General features: G+C 42.1%; 1 protein-coding gene across 10 annotated transcripts in view; it reads right to left on the minus strand.

Annotated features, from left to right (window-relative positions):
* RAPGEF5 (Rap guanine nucleotide exchange factor 5) overlaps nt 1–16,070 on the minus strand; it is a 416,073-nt gene that overhangs the window by 56,519 nt on the left and 343,484 nt on the right. For all 10 annotated transcript variants that reach the window (XM_023531487.1, XM_023531485.1, XM_023531483.1 and 7 more), the window contains 2 exons: nt 6,341–6,450; nt 5,803–5,891 (listed from right to left, as the gene is read on the minus strand). In XM_023531487.1, the coding sequence (XP_023387255.1) occupies nt 5,803–5,891; nt 6,341–6,450 (199 nt within the window). The remainder of the gene's footprint in view (nt 1–5,802; nt 5,892–6,340; nt 6,451–16,070) is intronic.

Here is a 16,070-nt window from a genome sequence, read left to right on the forward strand (position 1 = left end):
CCCCACATCTAGAACAACACCTACATAATAGAAATTTGAGGATATCTATGGAATGAGGGAATTAAATTTTCCTAAAGTAATCATTCATATTATGTAGAAATCGAAAAATTAAAAATGTGCTGTTATATTTTATTACAGAAGCAGTATATAAATTTACAAGTAAAGGAATTACAGGGGGATGGCTGGTGTAAGAGATAGGGTATAGTAATTTCATCACGAGGAGAAAACGCTGCTTTTCTCTGGCAATAGACTGCTTCTGAATATCCAAAAACAGCTTGGTAATAAAACTGTGCAAATGGATTTTACTAGAGAGTGATAAATCAAAGCTATCTTTTGGAAATGTTATAGCATAATTTCTCAAAGGAACTTAAAAAGTTTCCCACTGGACAAGGTTATATGCAAACTTACCTAAATCATCACCAGGCATGGCCACTGAGCCTTGGATTCCAAGCTTCCTACTCCATCAACATTCTCATTGCAAACATGAAGCCAAAGAAATGCAGTAGTAATATAAAGTAACATGAAGTTATACCAAATAGCAAGTATGACTTGCTCCAGGTCTCAGGCTGGTTTATGAATGGAGCCCAGATCTGGGAAACGAGGCTTCAGAATCTCATTTAGTATCTTTCTATTCCACTGTGTGCACTGCATTTTCTCCTTCCTTAAAATATTATTTCTTTACAGAAGCAAACATTCTTGGCTGCGAGACCTAAGGATCACCCAGAGATTTTTGTAGTGGCAGAACCCGGGCAAAATTCCAAATGGATTCAGTTCGTATATCATCACTTCCTCTTTCTAAAGGTTGAGAAATCTAACAACTGTATGTCCTCTGTCTCTTCCAATTGTTTCTTTTTCTCGAGTGGATGGAACAGCAGTGCAGGTTTGTGAATTCTGACTTTCTCAGGTTGCAGAGGCTCCAGTGGACATGAGGCTGGACATAAAGCCCTAGAAAGGGGGTGGGGTAGGGAGGTAAAGGAAAGGCGGAATGAGGTCCCTAACTCTCAGAGGCAACTATATATCTATTAGAAACTTGGAATACATCTTTAAGAAAAAGGCAAGTGAGACAAAGTCAATGTTCTATTTCAGTGGCTCTCATGCCTGGCTGGATATTAGCATCGCCCACAGAGCTTTTAAAGCCCATAGGCTTAGGCCCAACTCAGGTCCACTGAGTCAGAAACTCTGGGTGAGACCCAGGCATTGGTATTTTTTAAAAGTGCTACTAATGTGCAGCCATAGATGGGATCTGCTAGTCTCTTCGTTAAATGACATCACAAAAACAAAAAGAAAAGATAAATAGAAGATAATTTGTGTCTATATTAATTATACGAAATCATAGAGAAACTCACTACCGTCTAAAAATTTCCGTGCCTACCCTTAAAAGCTTTAGTTCTGCAAAAGCCGTGCCGCTATAAGGTAAGTAAGATCTTGCCACCTGCAAGAGAAAGCCAGGAACAGAGGCACCAAACACTCTACCAGAAATCCTAAAAGGTAAGGAAATCAAGGAAGAAGTTCACCTAAACTGTCCTCTATCTTTCCAATGATCAGGACAAAAGTATTCTTAATTTTTCTTCATGAGAAATATGTATTAAGTGTTTATGACAGGCTTGGTGCTGGCAGGAAAGGAGATTTTTAAAAAAGTTAATAGAAAATGAAGTGCCCGTCCTAGCTTTAGTCAAGGTTTTATCAGTGCAATAATGCTCTAAAAAAGCATTAAGCTGGCTCTGGAGAATAACTTTTGGATTCTATTGACTGAGCGAGACACTTTCATGATACAAACCAGGTATTTTCATAGAGGTTGTTGCCTTGTTACCAAGATAATGAATTCACTTCTTCAATGGCATTCTCCACCTACTAGGTGCTGCTGAAAGCGCCCCACCGACACTGAGGCATCCGTGACACAATCAAAGGAGGCAGAGGGGACATTTCCACACTGAGTACACGTTACCAGAACGTACTGAATGATATAACCTCATGAAGTAAAAAAATCAGCCGTACCTTGAAATCAGGTCAAGCCTAATAATAATCAGCTGGTAGGCTTTCCCTAGTCTTCCTATCTTACTCCCTGTTAACTTGTTTTTCTTGGAAACCTGTAATCATAAGTGTATTTTCATCAAAAAGATGAATAAAAAATAAGGAAATGAAAAAAAAAGAGAGGGGAGCAAATACTGCATTTCCTCTGGTGTTTTTCCTAAGGTCAACCTGTCAGAATGCAGATTTAGAAAGAAAAATCAATAAGAAGGTTATTCTCTACATAATCCATCGAATGCGGAATTTTCCCCCTGCTTCAAAACAGAAATTATTATTCCCAGAAGCATTTCTAATAGAACGCACTTGATCCTCTCCAGCACCGAGAAAAGGTTCGGTAGGAGCGTGACCCTCTGCAGACCCTACGGTGCAGGGCTGGCTGGTGTGAACTTGCTCCTCCAGGCTACCTCCTCGCAACTCCTTGTTTTTCTCCCTTCTTGCCTTCCTTGTAATTCTCCTGGGCTGGGAATGCCCAATGATGTCTGCCCTATTTCTGGGAAAAAGAAAGAGCTGCTCGATTTTTCTCAAACATTCCAAATATTTCAAGTCAGAACCTGAACCTTGAAAAAAAAAAAAAAGCAAATCTTTGAAAATAGCTTCAATTACTTTCCATGTTCACAAATAGATATCCAGTTACCAGACTCAAATACTTGTTCCACTTTACACAATGAAGAATCGTTCCTTCCTTCCTTCATTCATTCACTCCACAGACATTCACTGATGACTCCTTGTGCCTGGCACTACCAGGGAAGAAAGATATGCATATAGAGGATTATGAAAATCAGCATGGTAAGTGTTATGTGGATCTAATCATTCAGGAAAGTCATCAGTAGGTTGCTTTAAAGCATCTCTAATATTATTTTGATTTTAAAACTCTGTTTGACTTGGTGACATGAATTGTATTTTATTCTATGCTTGATTCAGGTAGCAGCAGGAATACATTATCTCAATAGCCCTGCCATTCTCCTTCCTGTTCCATTTAAGTAGACTTTTTTCCACTTGCATGTTAACATCAATTTATAATCGCTTCAATTTGTCCTTTGTGATATAGAAGGTTTCTCCTCTTGGGCCTTGCATCTACATTTTCACAACTAAGTGACTTTTGTGGAAAAGAGACAGGAAGTCACTTGTATCTCTTGCCTGGTTATCTTCCCCAGTCTCTGGCAGGTACAGGAATGTAAGAATCCAGGACAGGTTCATCCCAGCTGCCAGGACCATTTATTTCCTCCCATGGACCCTTTTCTCCTCATTGCCATAGGGGCCATGTGGACAACCACCATATGGCCCCACCCAGCCTCATATGGCTCCAGCTCCCTAAATGGGGCGCTCAAGAACATAAAAACACTGCAGCATACTTTTATTGCAGCCCCTTCTCATTTTCCTCCATCTGTCTTCCATATGTTTATGTAACTCTATTAGGCTCTTGTACACATAGGCTTTTTTAACGAGGGTTACCAGCTTGGCCAAGATAAAGACCTAGAATTCACCCGTCAGTGATGAGGGGCCTCAATTACTTTAAATATGTGATTCATTTAGTAGTCAAACTAGAACAAACTCATAACCACTTTCCTTCAATTTGTACATAAACTGCATTTTATCTCATATTGATGATATTTCTTTTAATTTTATCAACAAAAACCACATAGTGGCTCTTCTGTTGTATTTTCTCCACGGTGCAATATGTGAAATTTTGAAGAACTGCATGTGACTTCCACTTAGGTGTCCCTATTACATACACATCAATGACTCTTGAAAGTTAACTTTTTCATTTTCATAAAATTCTCCTTTTGATTGGAGAAAAAATTGTTACCATTTTTTTCCCCCTCAAGTATCTCTGCAATAATCTGGAGTTTGTCCTGCATATACTCCAAGGAGATGAGTTGGAATGAGGAGAGGCTGACCCCAAGGGGCGTTCTCCTGCCCTGCTTAGGTCAAGCCACTGAGTCCTGGTCCTCCCTACTTTGCTGAGCATGTGGCTAAAGTGACCTATTTGATCCCCATGTTTGTATATTTGAGAACTGAGAAAAAAGTGGAATAACAGTCACTAGACACCATGCACAACACCATTTCCCAACAGGAGGCAACTCCTGGCATTAGCAACAGCAATCAGTGTTAGACAGTGGGGACTTTTAGTGGGCACCCAGGCCATCTTTCACAAGAAACTAATGACAATGGAAAAGAAAGAAGAAAGAAATCAAGGTAGGCCTAGTGTTGTCTTTAATAATTTCTGTTCTTATCCATAAGACCTAGACACAAAGTCTTGTATCATAGAATTGTGGTGCTATTAAGAAGAAAGCAAGCATTCGATCCCCCAAAACCTCTATCCCAGTTTAAAGGTATCCTCTTCATGGCAAGTAATGTGCCTGTAATCTAGACCCAACCACCTGTGTAATGCAGTAGTCTGGTAATCAGTACACAGAAAATTATGGCCAGTTCCACGATGATTATCTCTGATGAAGCAGAACACGGGAATAGTGCTCAAATGCACAAAATATTAATCAACTGACATATAAAAACAGCCCAGCAAATGCCACAAGAATATATTTTTCTTTTAGCTTGTTTGTGCACAAATGACAACTCTTAATTACTACCAAACATATATGCAAAATAAGTTATTTATTTGAATTTTGAGATCAAATAAACAGAAACATTACTGTAGGATACCTGGTTAGATCATTTTGCTTTTTTTTTTCCTTACCCACTTACATATTTCACACACCTTTGTTTCTCTTAATGCCCTTTATAATGCAACATGGAGCCAGACATCAGTTATGTTCAGACAAAACTACTGGGACCCAAAGAAATTCTTGTTCCCGCCTAAGCTGTCATTTCACAACCCTTTCTGCATGGGGAAAACCTAAAGAGTTACTTAGTACTAATATAACCCCAAAATGCCTTTTACTGGTGCAGCCAACATATTGCAAACCATGGACATCACAGGTGCTATGGTGGCAGCAAAAAGTGCATCTTAGTCAGGGCATCAAGTTATAGATTTAGGATACAGCCAGAGGCCTATTCATTGGAATAACTGCTCCAGGCTGGAACAAATTACAAATACTGCTTAAGAGAGGCAAGTACTCATCCTTCTTTGAAAAAGAAAGTATGGACAGGTCGTTCTGTAAACGCAATGGTAGTATTTCCGAATGTGCAAGAGTGAAAAAGCTAAATGGGTGTTTTGCTCCCAGATTAAATAGAAAGGACAAGAAGTCTGATCAGTACTACAATGAATTATAATTTCTGGTCTGAGAAGCTGTGAGGATGACATTCTGCACAGCAGGGCGTGCTCCGGGCAGTTTGTAAACCACTTGGAAAAAGGCAAAAGTTGCTGCTAAGCTAGTTGCTGAGTACTTGCATTGATTGCTGACATTTTGGCCGGTAGGCTACTTTCCCCAGATCGAGCGCGTCCCGCGGGCCAGGTGAATGCTTGCTAACCCCCATGCTTTGTATTTCTTCCCATTGAATGAACACTGGCTATTGAATGCTGGCTTCTTGCCAACTGCCTTGAGGTAAGATTTGGTCAAAACTGCCAAAGAAACAAGAACATCTGTCTTAGTATCATTGTCTTTGTACGGCTACTTCCCAGGCAGCTGCTTGGACCTCCATGTGTCCATTTACTGGATTTAAACAAAACAGCACGGGGGCCCAGGGGGAGGGGCACAGAGCATATGCTCTGCCAGCCCACCCTGCCTTTGGCAGCAGTGGGAGCCTTGCCCCCTCGGGAGACTGACAAGGGCAGCCACCGCAGAGTCTGGAACCGGGAGACACCCCTGGTCTTACCTGTTTCTTTGTCCTGGACTTCTTCCAGGTGCAAGTCATTCAAAAGGTGCTCCAAAATCTTCTCCGGGGTGCCGGACACGACCACGTATCTGTCAGAGATCAGAGAGTCCACCGAGTCATCCTCGGTTGACGACTGTGAGCGGCTGCTCCATCCATCGTCCTCATCCTCCTCGTCAATGTACTTGAAATAAGGCACATCGAAGGTAGGCAAGGGCAGCTCGCGCTCTGCGAGCGCCGCGGAATCCTTCCTCCCTAAATGCGGGTCGAAGACCCTCAGCCGGGAGCTGCCCATTGTGAAGGGCTGCTAACAAAGGCATCCCCTAAATGCTAGAAGATCTTGGCCATGTCTGTCCTTTCACTGGGAACTGAGTCCATCTGGCTGCTAAGAGCTCTGCAGTCAGCTAGAACGCTGGAGAGGCGGAGAAAAAAGGGAGGGAGGGAGGGAAGGGGAGGCAGGGAGAGCGAGCGAGATGGAGCGAGGGAAAGGAAGGCAGGCCGGGGAAAGGACACGGGAGCGCGAGCCTCCGAGGGAACTCACCTCCAATCGCCCTCCGAGCTCCCGCCCAAGGGGGCCGGGCCGCAGCTCTGCACCTTCCTCAGCACCAGGACGTCCTGCTCCTGCTCCTGAACAGTTGTCACTTCATCATCCTGCTCGAATTGGGAGTGGGAGTGACGGATGGAGGAAGGAAAAAGGGAGAGAAAATTAAAAAAGAAAAAAGAAAAAAAAAAAAGAAACTAACTAAAAAAGCTGCATTTACTCGAGTTGCTTTGCACCTTAATTTCTTTAAAGATTCAGAATAAATTAGGAGTCTGCTGGAGAATCTCCCTCTTGTCCAGTATCCAGGCTCAAGTTCTAAGGACACATGGAGCATTAGGGAGACATAAATACTTTAAATAGAAGAAAAGATAAATAAAGTGGGGATAAGGGTCAGAGAGTTCATTTTTAAAACTACCTGAATGATTTGAATTAAGAAATCTAAAGTTCAAAGTTTTAAAAAAAACATACTAATTGCATGTGTTTTCTCATTTACCTAGTTACCACTTATTAAACAATTGGCGTATTAAAATTGGAAAGTTATATAAAATATTTAAACATGAAAACAATGGGCAAGCCATATGAAATCGTTGTAGTAGATATATATCATGTTCATTTCCATCACTGCTTTATTTAAAAGGTGGGCGGCCAACAACCATCCATTCTATCATTCAGTTCATTTTTCCCCCCCCAGACTTAGATGGCCTTCATATTGATCATGTACTTGTTTTGCCAGAAAACAAGCAAAAATAGACCTCTAGTTTGACTCTCCTCTGGGCTGAGATTCGGGTGTCACGGGTGAGCGCACTGACTTTCTTCACCTCAGTCCTTTTTAAAAAGGAGAGAAGGCTGAACAATCATATTCATTTCTGCACACACAGCTTCCACAGCCCGGAGCCAGCACGGCCCGCTGACGTGGCTCTGTCGGAGCCGGGCTCACCGCTGACCCAGCAGCGTGCAGCTCTACGAACACACCCAGAGTGTGTCGTGTGAAATGCTCCTGATGTGTGACACCCAGTGAGTGTGAGAGAGCCCGGGCAAAACCGAGCTTTAAAATCCACAGAAGAAAATCTAAGCTTCTGTATTTCTGAGGATTCGAGTAAAAGATGAATGAAAGAAAAGTTGACAGTAAGTAAGCTTCACCTTAGAAATGATGTCACCTCTTGAAAAGGGGAAACATGTCCTAGGGTTCATAGAATGTTTCTGCTACTGGCAGAAAATCCTACCTATAATTATGTACAGACATTACAAATAAAACAAACAAACGAAAAGAATATTCCGCCCCCCTCCGCCCCCCATGGATAAAACGTACTATGTCCTCGTGCCTCATTAATCAGTTCCATAGATCAATCAGGGATGTCAAGGTATCTTATTCACCTTTCATAAGAACTGGATGGCATTCGTCTTGTTATAATTGCCAACCAAATCAGTGATAAAAATTATGCTTTCAACTCCCAGGGTCCTGATTCCTAAGAAAATGTAGGACCTAGTCATATAAGACTTCTAGGATCTTCTTAAAAACAAAAAATATTGGTCATTCTAAACATCAATACAATTTCAGGATGATTCTTTTTAACCTTTAGTGGCAAAATATTTTACTATATAGAGCTGATGTATTACATTTCAGCAAGGTCAGACACGCAGTTACTGTGGCAATTAATGTTGGATATTCATTGTTAAATTCCCCAAGGACAGCAGTGTGACTCCTGTAACATGAATACCAATGTGTAATTGCTATCTTTCATTTCTCCAAAGAGGTTCTTTTGTTATCCAAGTGAAATAAGCTGGCTGCAGAGAGGGGCATATATTGACAAAAAAGAAAAAAAAAAGGCAAAATGTGGATCTGGGATACTCAGAGACATAGAAACAAATAATTCTGTAAACAGTAGATATGAAAGGACAAAAATCTTTCCCTGGTTTTCCTCTCATAGTAAGCCAATACTCATTTTGTACGAGCCCGCTGTCATTCTGAAGTACATTTTACATTCTATGTGTACGTGATATATGGCATTATTAACTTCCACAGGCCATGCACATACATATGGATGGGAAGGGCTTCTCCAGTGTCTGTGTAGCTAATACGTATTACAGGACTGTGCACAGAGCAGCCACAGTCTGCTGGGCAGGGGAATAGCTGAATCATATTGATGTACTATCAATAGCATCTTATGTCATAGTGATAGTTTCCATTTCAAAAACCTATTAAAAATAAAGAAGAGAAAAAAGCAGAAAAATCAATGTATAAAAGGAGATGTAAGTTATCTAAAATTGCCATGGAAACATAATACCCCTATGTATTATATCTGGCTCTAAAGAAGAAAGGTTAAATTAATGCCTCCCAACCTAACTTCTCTTCCTAAAAAAGAGCAGAGGTACCATGGGTGGGTATGAAACTTTATTTTAGTGCTTGCTTGGTAAAAATAAAAGCATTTAGAGAACTAATGACAGAAAATATGTTTAATGACGAATAGCCATGAAATGCAAGTAAAGCATTAAAACATTTAATTCATTCAAGAAACAGGGAGAGTCTCCTTCGGTAAGACGCCAAGCGGCAAGCAGGGGCGAGTAAGACAAATACTCTGCCCTTAAATGACAAGTTAATAGGCTCCATGACAACCTAAGTCTAACTTGGTGAGCACTCTAAGACGAGGCCAAATGCAAGAGACAATGCAAAGCCGTAACCCATGGGATTCGATGGGACACAAATGTATAGAGAAACTGGTTCTGGTGAGACTGATGAATCTAGTTTCAGACAACTGATGTGTTAGTACTGATAAGGCATCATGCCGTTGATGTTGAGCAGGCAGTTAGAAATTAAGAACTCGGCCCCCTGGATGGAGGTCAAAGACAGAGACAAATTTGTGAATTATTCAAGTTTGGGGAGTGATGAGATTGTTAAAGGGGAACAGGACAGAAAAGGAACTATAAAGATGGAGACAAGGGAAGCGAAAAAAGAAACAAAAACAAAAACAAAAACACAGAAAGTAGGGGGAAGAGGGAGGGAATCAGAGTCATGGAGGAAACCTGCTCACAGAGATTCTGGAAAAGTACAACCAAGAGGAGACAGGAGAACCTGGAGGGCACTGTCAGGAGATTCGCACAAATAGCCTGGCTGATGCTATAAAGTTTCCAAGACGATAAGTCTAAGAAAGAGTGATGACAAGCTCACGTCAGGCCCCGGGGTGGGGAGAGACGTGTTAAGATGCGAGTGAATGGGGAGGAAGTGGACACCCGGGAATGGCATCTGGAAGGAGAGGAGTCAGACCGCAGAGGCTGTGTGGCTGGGAGGCAGGGAGGGGAGGGGGCGCAGAGAGGAGGTGACAGGATCAGGAGCACAAGGGGAGGGCGTAGCCTCTAAAAGGACTGAGACTGGGTCCTTTCCGAGATGACCACGGGGAAGAGGATGGGTGAAGATTTAGAACAAAATTAGAGAAAATAAGGAAGATGAGGGAGGTCATATGAGGTGGCGTCTACCTTCTTACTATAGTGGGAACTGAGACCATCTTCTGGAATTGTGGGGTGAAGTTGGTGGCTTAAAGAGAATGTTATTAGAAAAATGGCTTCAGGAGGTGCAACAGGGGATAAACAAGTTATGAAAATAAAGGATCGCCAGGCAGCTCTGTGGACTGCTGAGGGTAGAAAACACATGTGTACGGTTTTATGCCTTTCTGCTGAAGTGCTCAGGAAAGTCGAGGGGAATAATAAATGATAGCTCACCCAGGAGAAGGGCCTGGCAGAGGAGACAACAGCAGGTAACTCGGGGAGGGATTCTGGGCAGCTGTCAGCACACCAAGAAAACAGCTCATCACCACATGGTGTCTGTCTGGTTAGGGAAAGAGTGAGCCAAGAAAAAAGCTGATAAACTGGGGAAACGTGGAAGAGCTGAGAACAAGTCCCCACAGGAGCTAAGGGAGCGGGCAAGTGGTGGAGGAGGAAGCAGGCGGAGGCTTTGATCCAGGAGGCAAATATGCATCTGAAGGAGGGCACTTCAAAGTGGGGAAGACTGAGCAAGAGAGGAGCAGCCCCCGGCATCTGGAGCTGGCCTCGCGTTCACAGCTGGGCCTCGGTGTTGTCCTGTGGAACATCAACGATTTCACGGAAAATCAACATCAGACAAGGCCACTCTGTGACCAAAAGAGAACAAAACAAAAACACGGCCACTCAGTAATCGTATCTGAATACAGCCAAAGCATGAACACTGGCCAAGCCAGAAAATACCAAAAAGCCTGGAAAATACCAAAAAGCCTGGAAAGACTATTGCTTCTTTCTCAATTACAGCTTTAATTTTGCTCTAGTCTACCTTCCCTGTGGATGAGATTTAAGACATCTATCTAGCCATAGACTTAACACATTTCCTGACAGCATCTAATCCAGAGCAAAGCCCTGCTTTTTTAAGCCTTTTCCCCAAATCACCTAAGTCCTATAAGTCCTTTCCTCAAACACCCTCTTATGCTGAGCTGCCCCACAGTACCCCATAGTGTGAGGGTACACAGCTATCCTGCCTGTGAATTCTGAATGAACGATAGAACCAGTACCTTTGACTTATTTTAGATTAACTGCCATGATTGTGATCAACTTTTGTACTTCTAAATCAAACTTTTTTCTTTCATTTATTCACATAAAAGACAGATTTATTTTAAGATGAAAGTACCTATAGAGTAATCAAAATATTGATTTTTTTAAAAAAGTAAGGTGAAGAATTAATGTTCCCAGTTTAGCAGGGCTTAACTTGTACTGTCCTGAACCACATTTCTGACTATATTTACATTTTCACTTATCACCAGCACTAGCAAGAAAAAAATGACTACTAAGGGATTTCTCAGCCCTGCAGCAATTGCCACAACTACTTGCCTGCAATCAGAGATAATGGAAAATATTCCTCTCGCAAGTACTCACAGAAAGCAGCCATGGCATTTTCCATGGCATCGTGTTCTTGCTGCCCTATGAGCATAAACTCTTACAAGCGTGCTTAACTGGGGTTCACTGATGGGCTTCAGGGACTCAGAGAATCCTCTGAAAGTAAGTGAAATTGTTTTGTGTAGGCACATTTTTCTAGGCTGAGTCGAGTTCTAAACCTCACTGAAGTCTATGAACCCCAAAAGGTACAAGCCATTCCATGTGATGGAACTCATTTATCACCTCATCTTCCTGGACAAGTCTCCTGCCACTAACACCTTCTATCCAGATGAGATGCCCAAAGAACCTGTCATGACACCCATCACACTGACACTATAGGCTCCCTCTGTGTTCTCTACTAAATGATGACATCTAAGGGCCGAGATTTCTACTTCTCTTCCTAACACATAGCTCAGGGCCTGACACAGGACATTCACTCAATCAATTTTTGCTGAACATGAAAATTAATGAGCAAGCAAGAGAATGAGTGAGTGAACTACCTTTGAAAGGCAGAATTCTGTCTCACATGGTTCAAAAGTCACTGTTAGTACCAGACTTCCTTTGCCCTCCGCTTAGTCATTTTCCTATTACAAAGCTCGTCATATGAGATAACTGTGTTTTGGACTTGAGTGTTATAATTATTTATTCCATCTGTCAGAATTCTACCAAATTAAACCCCCATGCAACTAATATATAAGAGGCCATGTAACTAACACAACACCAGGAAGGCATTCACTAAATGGTACTATACCTTAGTCTAGGGTACATGAAAAAAAAAAGGGGGATGAGCATGAACAGGTCAAGCTGTGGGCTAAATTGTGAACTGGGGAAGATGTGTGTTTTGTGCCCTCTAATGTCCCCTTCCTGCTCTATTCGGCTCCAACCAGGATCCTCAGCACTCCCCATGTGGTCCAGTGCTCCATAATCAAACCTGTCTGAAGCAGGCAGCACCAGAGACCCTTTCAGATGGTGGGCACAGAGAATCACCTAGCTTGATGCCACGGCATCAAGAAGTCTTTTAGTAGCACAAGCCGCAATGCTGTTTTCCCTCAAATTAGTGAGCACGGAACTGAAGATGCTAACTTATCTATAGGAACACAGTTGCTATGGACTGAATATTTGTGTCCCCCTTCCAAAAACTCATATGTTGAAATCTAATCCCTAGTTGTTGGTGTATGGTGGTGAGGCCTTTGGGAGGTATTAGATCATGAGGGTGGAGTCCTCATAAATGAAATTACTTCCTTTATAAAAGAGGCCCCAGAAAGATCCCTCATCTCTTCTGCCATGTGAGGACACAGTGAAGTGATGGCCATTTATGAACCAGAAAGTGGGCTCTCATCAGACACTGAAGCTGCTGGCGCCTTGATCTTGGACTTTCCAGCCTCTAGTACTGTGAGCGATGAATTTCTGTTGTTTATAAGTTACCTAGTCTGTGGTGTTTTGTTATAGCAGCTCAAACAGACTAAGACAGCATTTATAGCCAACAGCTTGTTATTACTTCTTTTATCTTATAATCTTCTTGGTCTGACTTTTATTCATCTCAGGAAGTTCGCATCAAGAATTGCCTCCTCCAGGATACTCGGCCCCATCCACTTCCAGTCTGATTTGGTCGGCTCTTCTCTGTGGCCCCTCAGCAGCACGTTGGTCCTTCTGATTCAGCATTTTGAGGAATACACATCGATACCCCTTTTTGTCTCCCTTCTAAAGCTAAAGCACAAACTCATCTGTGGGCAGGCACCGTATCTTCTTCAATTTCGAATTCCCAACAAAGAGCCAGGTCTTGACACTTCACAGATACTCAAAGAACATTAACTAAGTGAATAAATAAATGAACAAAAAGACGGATGAATGAATGTGCATTTTAGAGTGGAGGCTTAAAGAACAATACCTTAAATCTCAAAGAACACATTTCAAGTGGTAAATTCCAATGGTGCTGATAGAGGGGACATTTTGCTGGGAGCTGAGCTTCCTAAAGGGTCATCGAACTACTCTGATGGCGATGACACTGGCCTGCCCTGTTCTGCTTCCTCACCATCAACTTAGATGAAGCACTCAACCAGATATGGGTGAACTCAAAAGAACAGCTGTCCTGCTCATCAAAATGAACAACGAGAAAGATGGGTGAGGGGTTACATATGAGATCAAAATGACCTGCTCTAATTCAGGATCTTGCCGTGAGGGGAGTTGATGTGAAAATCACTGTGAGGCAGCCCCATGATTTGCCTAGTATCTCAGAGAATACATGACAAGTATTTTGTGAAAAATAAAATGTCATGCAATTATTAGTTACTGGACCACTGAAAGCAAACATAACTTTATCTCACAGTGGTAGAGGTAACCACAACTCATGAACTAAGGAGACAGCACTGCCACATGCAACAAACAGACCTACTAGAAACAGGCAACAAGGGAGGAATCAAGCCATGATCAGACAGATCGGTATCAACAATCATTTACTGAGAGTTTACCATATATCAGGCAAAGCTAAAAGCTGAACATCCATTGATAAAGTAACTGCTCCAAGAAAGGTCACAGGGTGAAGGTATGGTGACACTGAGACTGAACCCAAACAAGCTCAACAACAGAGTTCTTAACCAGAACCACAGATGTCCCCTAAAGATGGCCAATGATGCTAAAATGATTGAAGGGCACTTGGTTTACCCTGGTGCTGACAGGCAAAAACAGGCCAACCTGCTTGGTGGGATGGGCGACAGGTATGTTTAAGTCATGGCACGACTCTTAACTACTAGGGTAGCAGGTCCTAAGTTCTAGATGGCCAGTCTGGCTTGTGAAAGCTATTGAGGGACTGAATTCTAAGAGAAGAATGGAGCTGACAAGGGCTGAGCTTGGTATCAGGACCACAGCTAAAGCAGCTCAGACCAGGGCAGAGCTCAGGACCCAGCAAGGAGAAACGTGGGGCTGGCAGGAGCAGAGTTAAACATGGTAGGGGTTCTTGTGTGCCCACACACCCTGGGTACATAGAGACATGCAGGTGAAGGCTGGTGGGGCTTCTGGTGCATAAGGTGCCTTCGGCCTGATGGGCTTGAGCACTAGGGCAAATACCAAATTGTATACTTGAAAGGGGTTAATTTTATGCCGTGTAAATTTTATCTCAAAACAAAACAAAACAAAACAAAAAAACTCTACTGGGCTGTGATGAGTTTGTGGGCATAGGGTTTGCTGACAGGGTACCTGGGACCCTGCACCAAGGAGCTACCAGGGGGTCTGAAAAACATGGCTTGTAGGTATAGTTCAGGTTGCTGGGATGTCTAAGAAAGAAAAGATCTGGAGAATTAGACTACAGTAGGTAATTTCCACTCTCTGAGCTCACCTGCCTTGTGGGGAAGGGAGCTATAGGATTACTCATGATGCTCTAGCAAGGTGACCTTCCATTAATGGGTGGTAGATGAAAGACACGGTTGTGACTTGATTTAAGCCAGTACTGACAACAGAGGCAGAATGTGCTCTCTCTCAGGCTGGAGCAGAGCCTATCAATCCACAATATTATAGAACAATTGAAGATGGTTCTTCAGTGAGTGTAGCCTGGACAAGATGACCTTGGCATCTTTTCCATCACTAAGAGTCTACAAAATTCAGCTGTCTGGACTCTACTTTTCTCACAGAAGCCCCACGTGTTGGCTCTCTTACATAGGAAAGATGCACATGATTTAGCAGTTAGATATCTTCTCATCTTGTACTATGGAAATTGACACACAGCTTAGCAAACCAAACCACCAATGCCCGCATCTATTCTTGTACTATAAATGTGGGTACAGCAGAATTGAAACACTTATCTGCAAAAAAAAAAAAAAACACACACACACAAAAAAAACACAAAAAAACTTCTCTGGCCAAAAACAACTTTGTATGAGAACAACCTTCACAAAATTCGCTGACAATGTATCTCATGGTTCTTTTTTCTCATGGGAAAAAAGTAAACATTAAAAAAAAAAAAAAAGGTCAAGAGAATATTGCTGGCAAGATAGACCTGATTAAGATGGTATACTGAGAGAAAAATTAAGTAAGCAAATGTGGGTCAAGGTGAGCAGTGGTTTAGGTTTACTGGACTGCAAAGTGCTGGCCTGACAAATACATCTTTGTACAGGTGACTCTGGCAGAAAGAGAGTATTTAAATAATAATGATTGGTTCCCTTTTAAAATTCCACACATATTAAGATTAATTACTCAAACTGAAACCTAAGTGGGACTAATAGGTTCCATCATCATCCTAAAATTTACAAAAGCTAGGTAAAGTCTGACTTCCGCAGGTGTGAAAGCAAACACAAAGTTGTTATGGAATGAGACCAAAATCCCACAGGAAACCAGTAAACAGGACTGGATAGAAAGTTCTAGCTGCTAGAGAACTGCATTTATTAAATCATATTACTTCACATGATTATTATCATGTAAAACAAGTTTGTCTAAGAACCCTAAAATTACAGCAAGCCTAGGAATTTGATCCCGAGGCCAACTTTAGCTTGTAAACCTTTTGTACAATAGAGGAGAGATGAAGATGGACGCTAACATCTTGAAATACAAAATCAATATCTTTGCATCCCAAGATATTTCAATACACTTTATTAGCTTAATGGATTATTCTAGCAAAAAAAGAGAGGCACACTCGGCTAGGGTTCTAAGTGTTTAATGAAGTGACTATTTGCATAAGTGTGGGTAGATTTGAGGAAATTAACCAAAAAAAGAAAAGAAAAGAAAAAAGGTGATAACCATAAATCAACAAAGAAGGAGCTCTTAACTGCCCCTGGGCTTGAAGGGGCAAGAGGAGGTAAGAGGAAGTACTGGATCCCACTGGGAGCGAGACATAACTGGGAGCCTCCAG

Source organism: Pteropus vampyrus, unplaced genomic scaffold, assembly GCF_000151845.1.
Source record: "Pteropus vampyrus isolate Shadow unplaced genomic scaffold, Pvam_2.0 Scaffold69, whole genome shotgun sequence".
Taxonomy (NCBI): domain Eukaryota; kingdom Metazoa; phylum Chordata; class Mammalia; order Chiroptera; family Pteropodidae; genus Pteropus; species Pteropus vampyrus.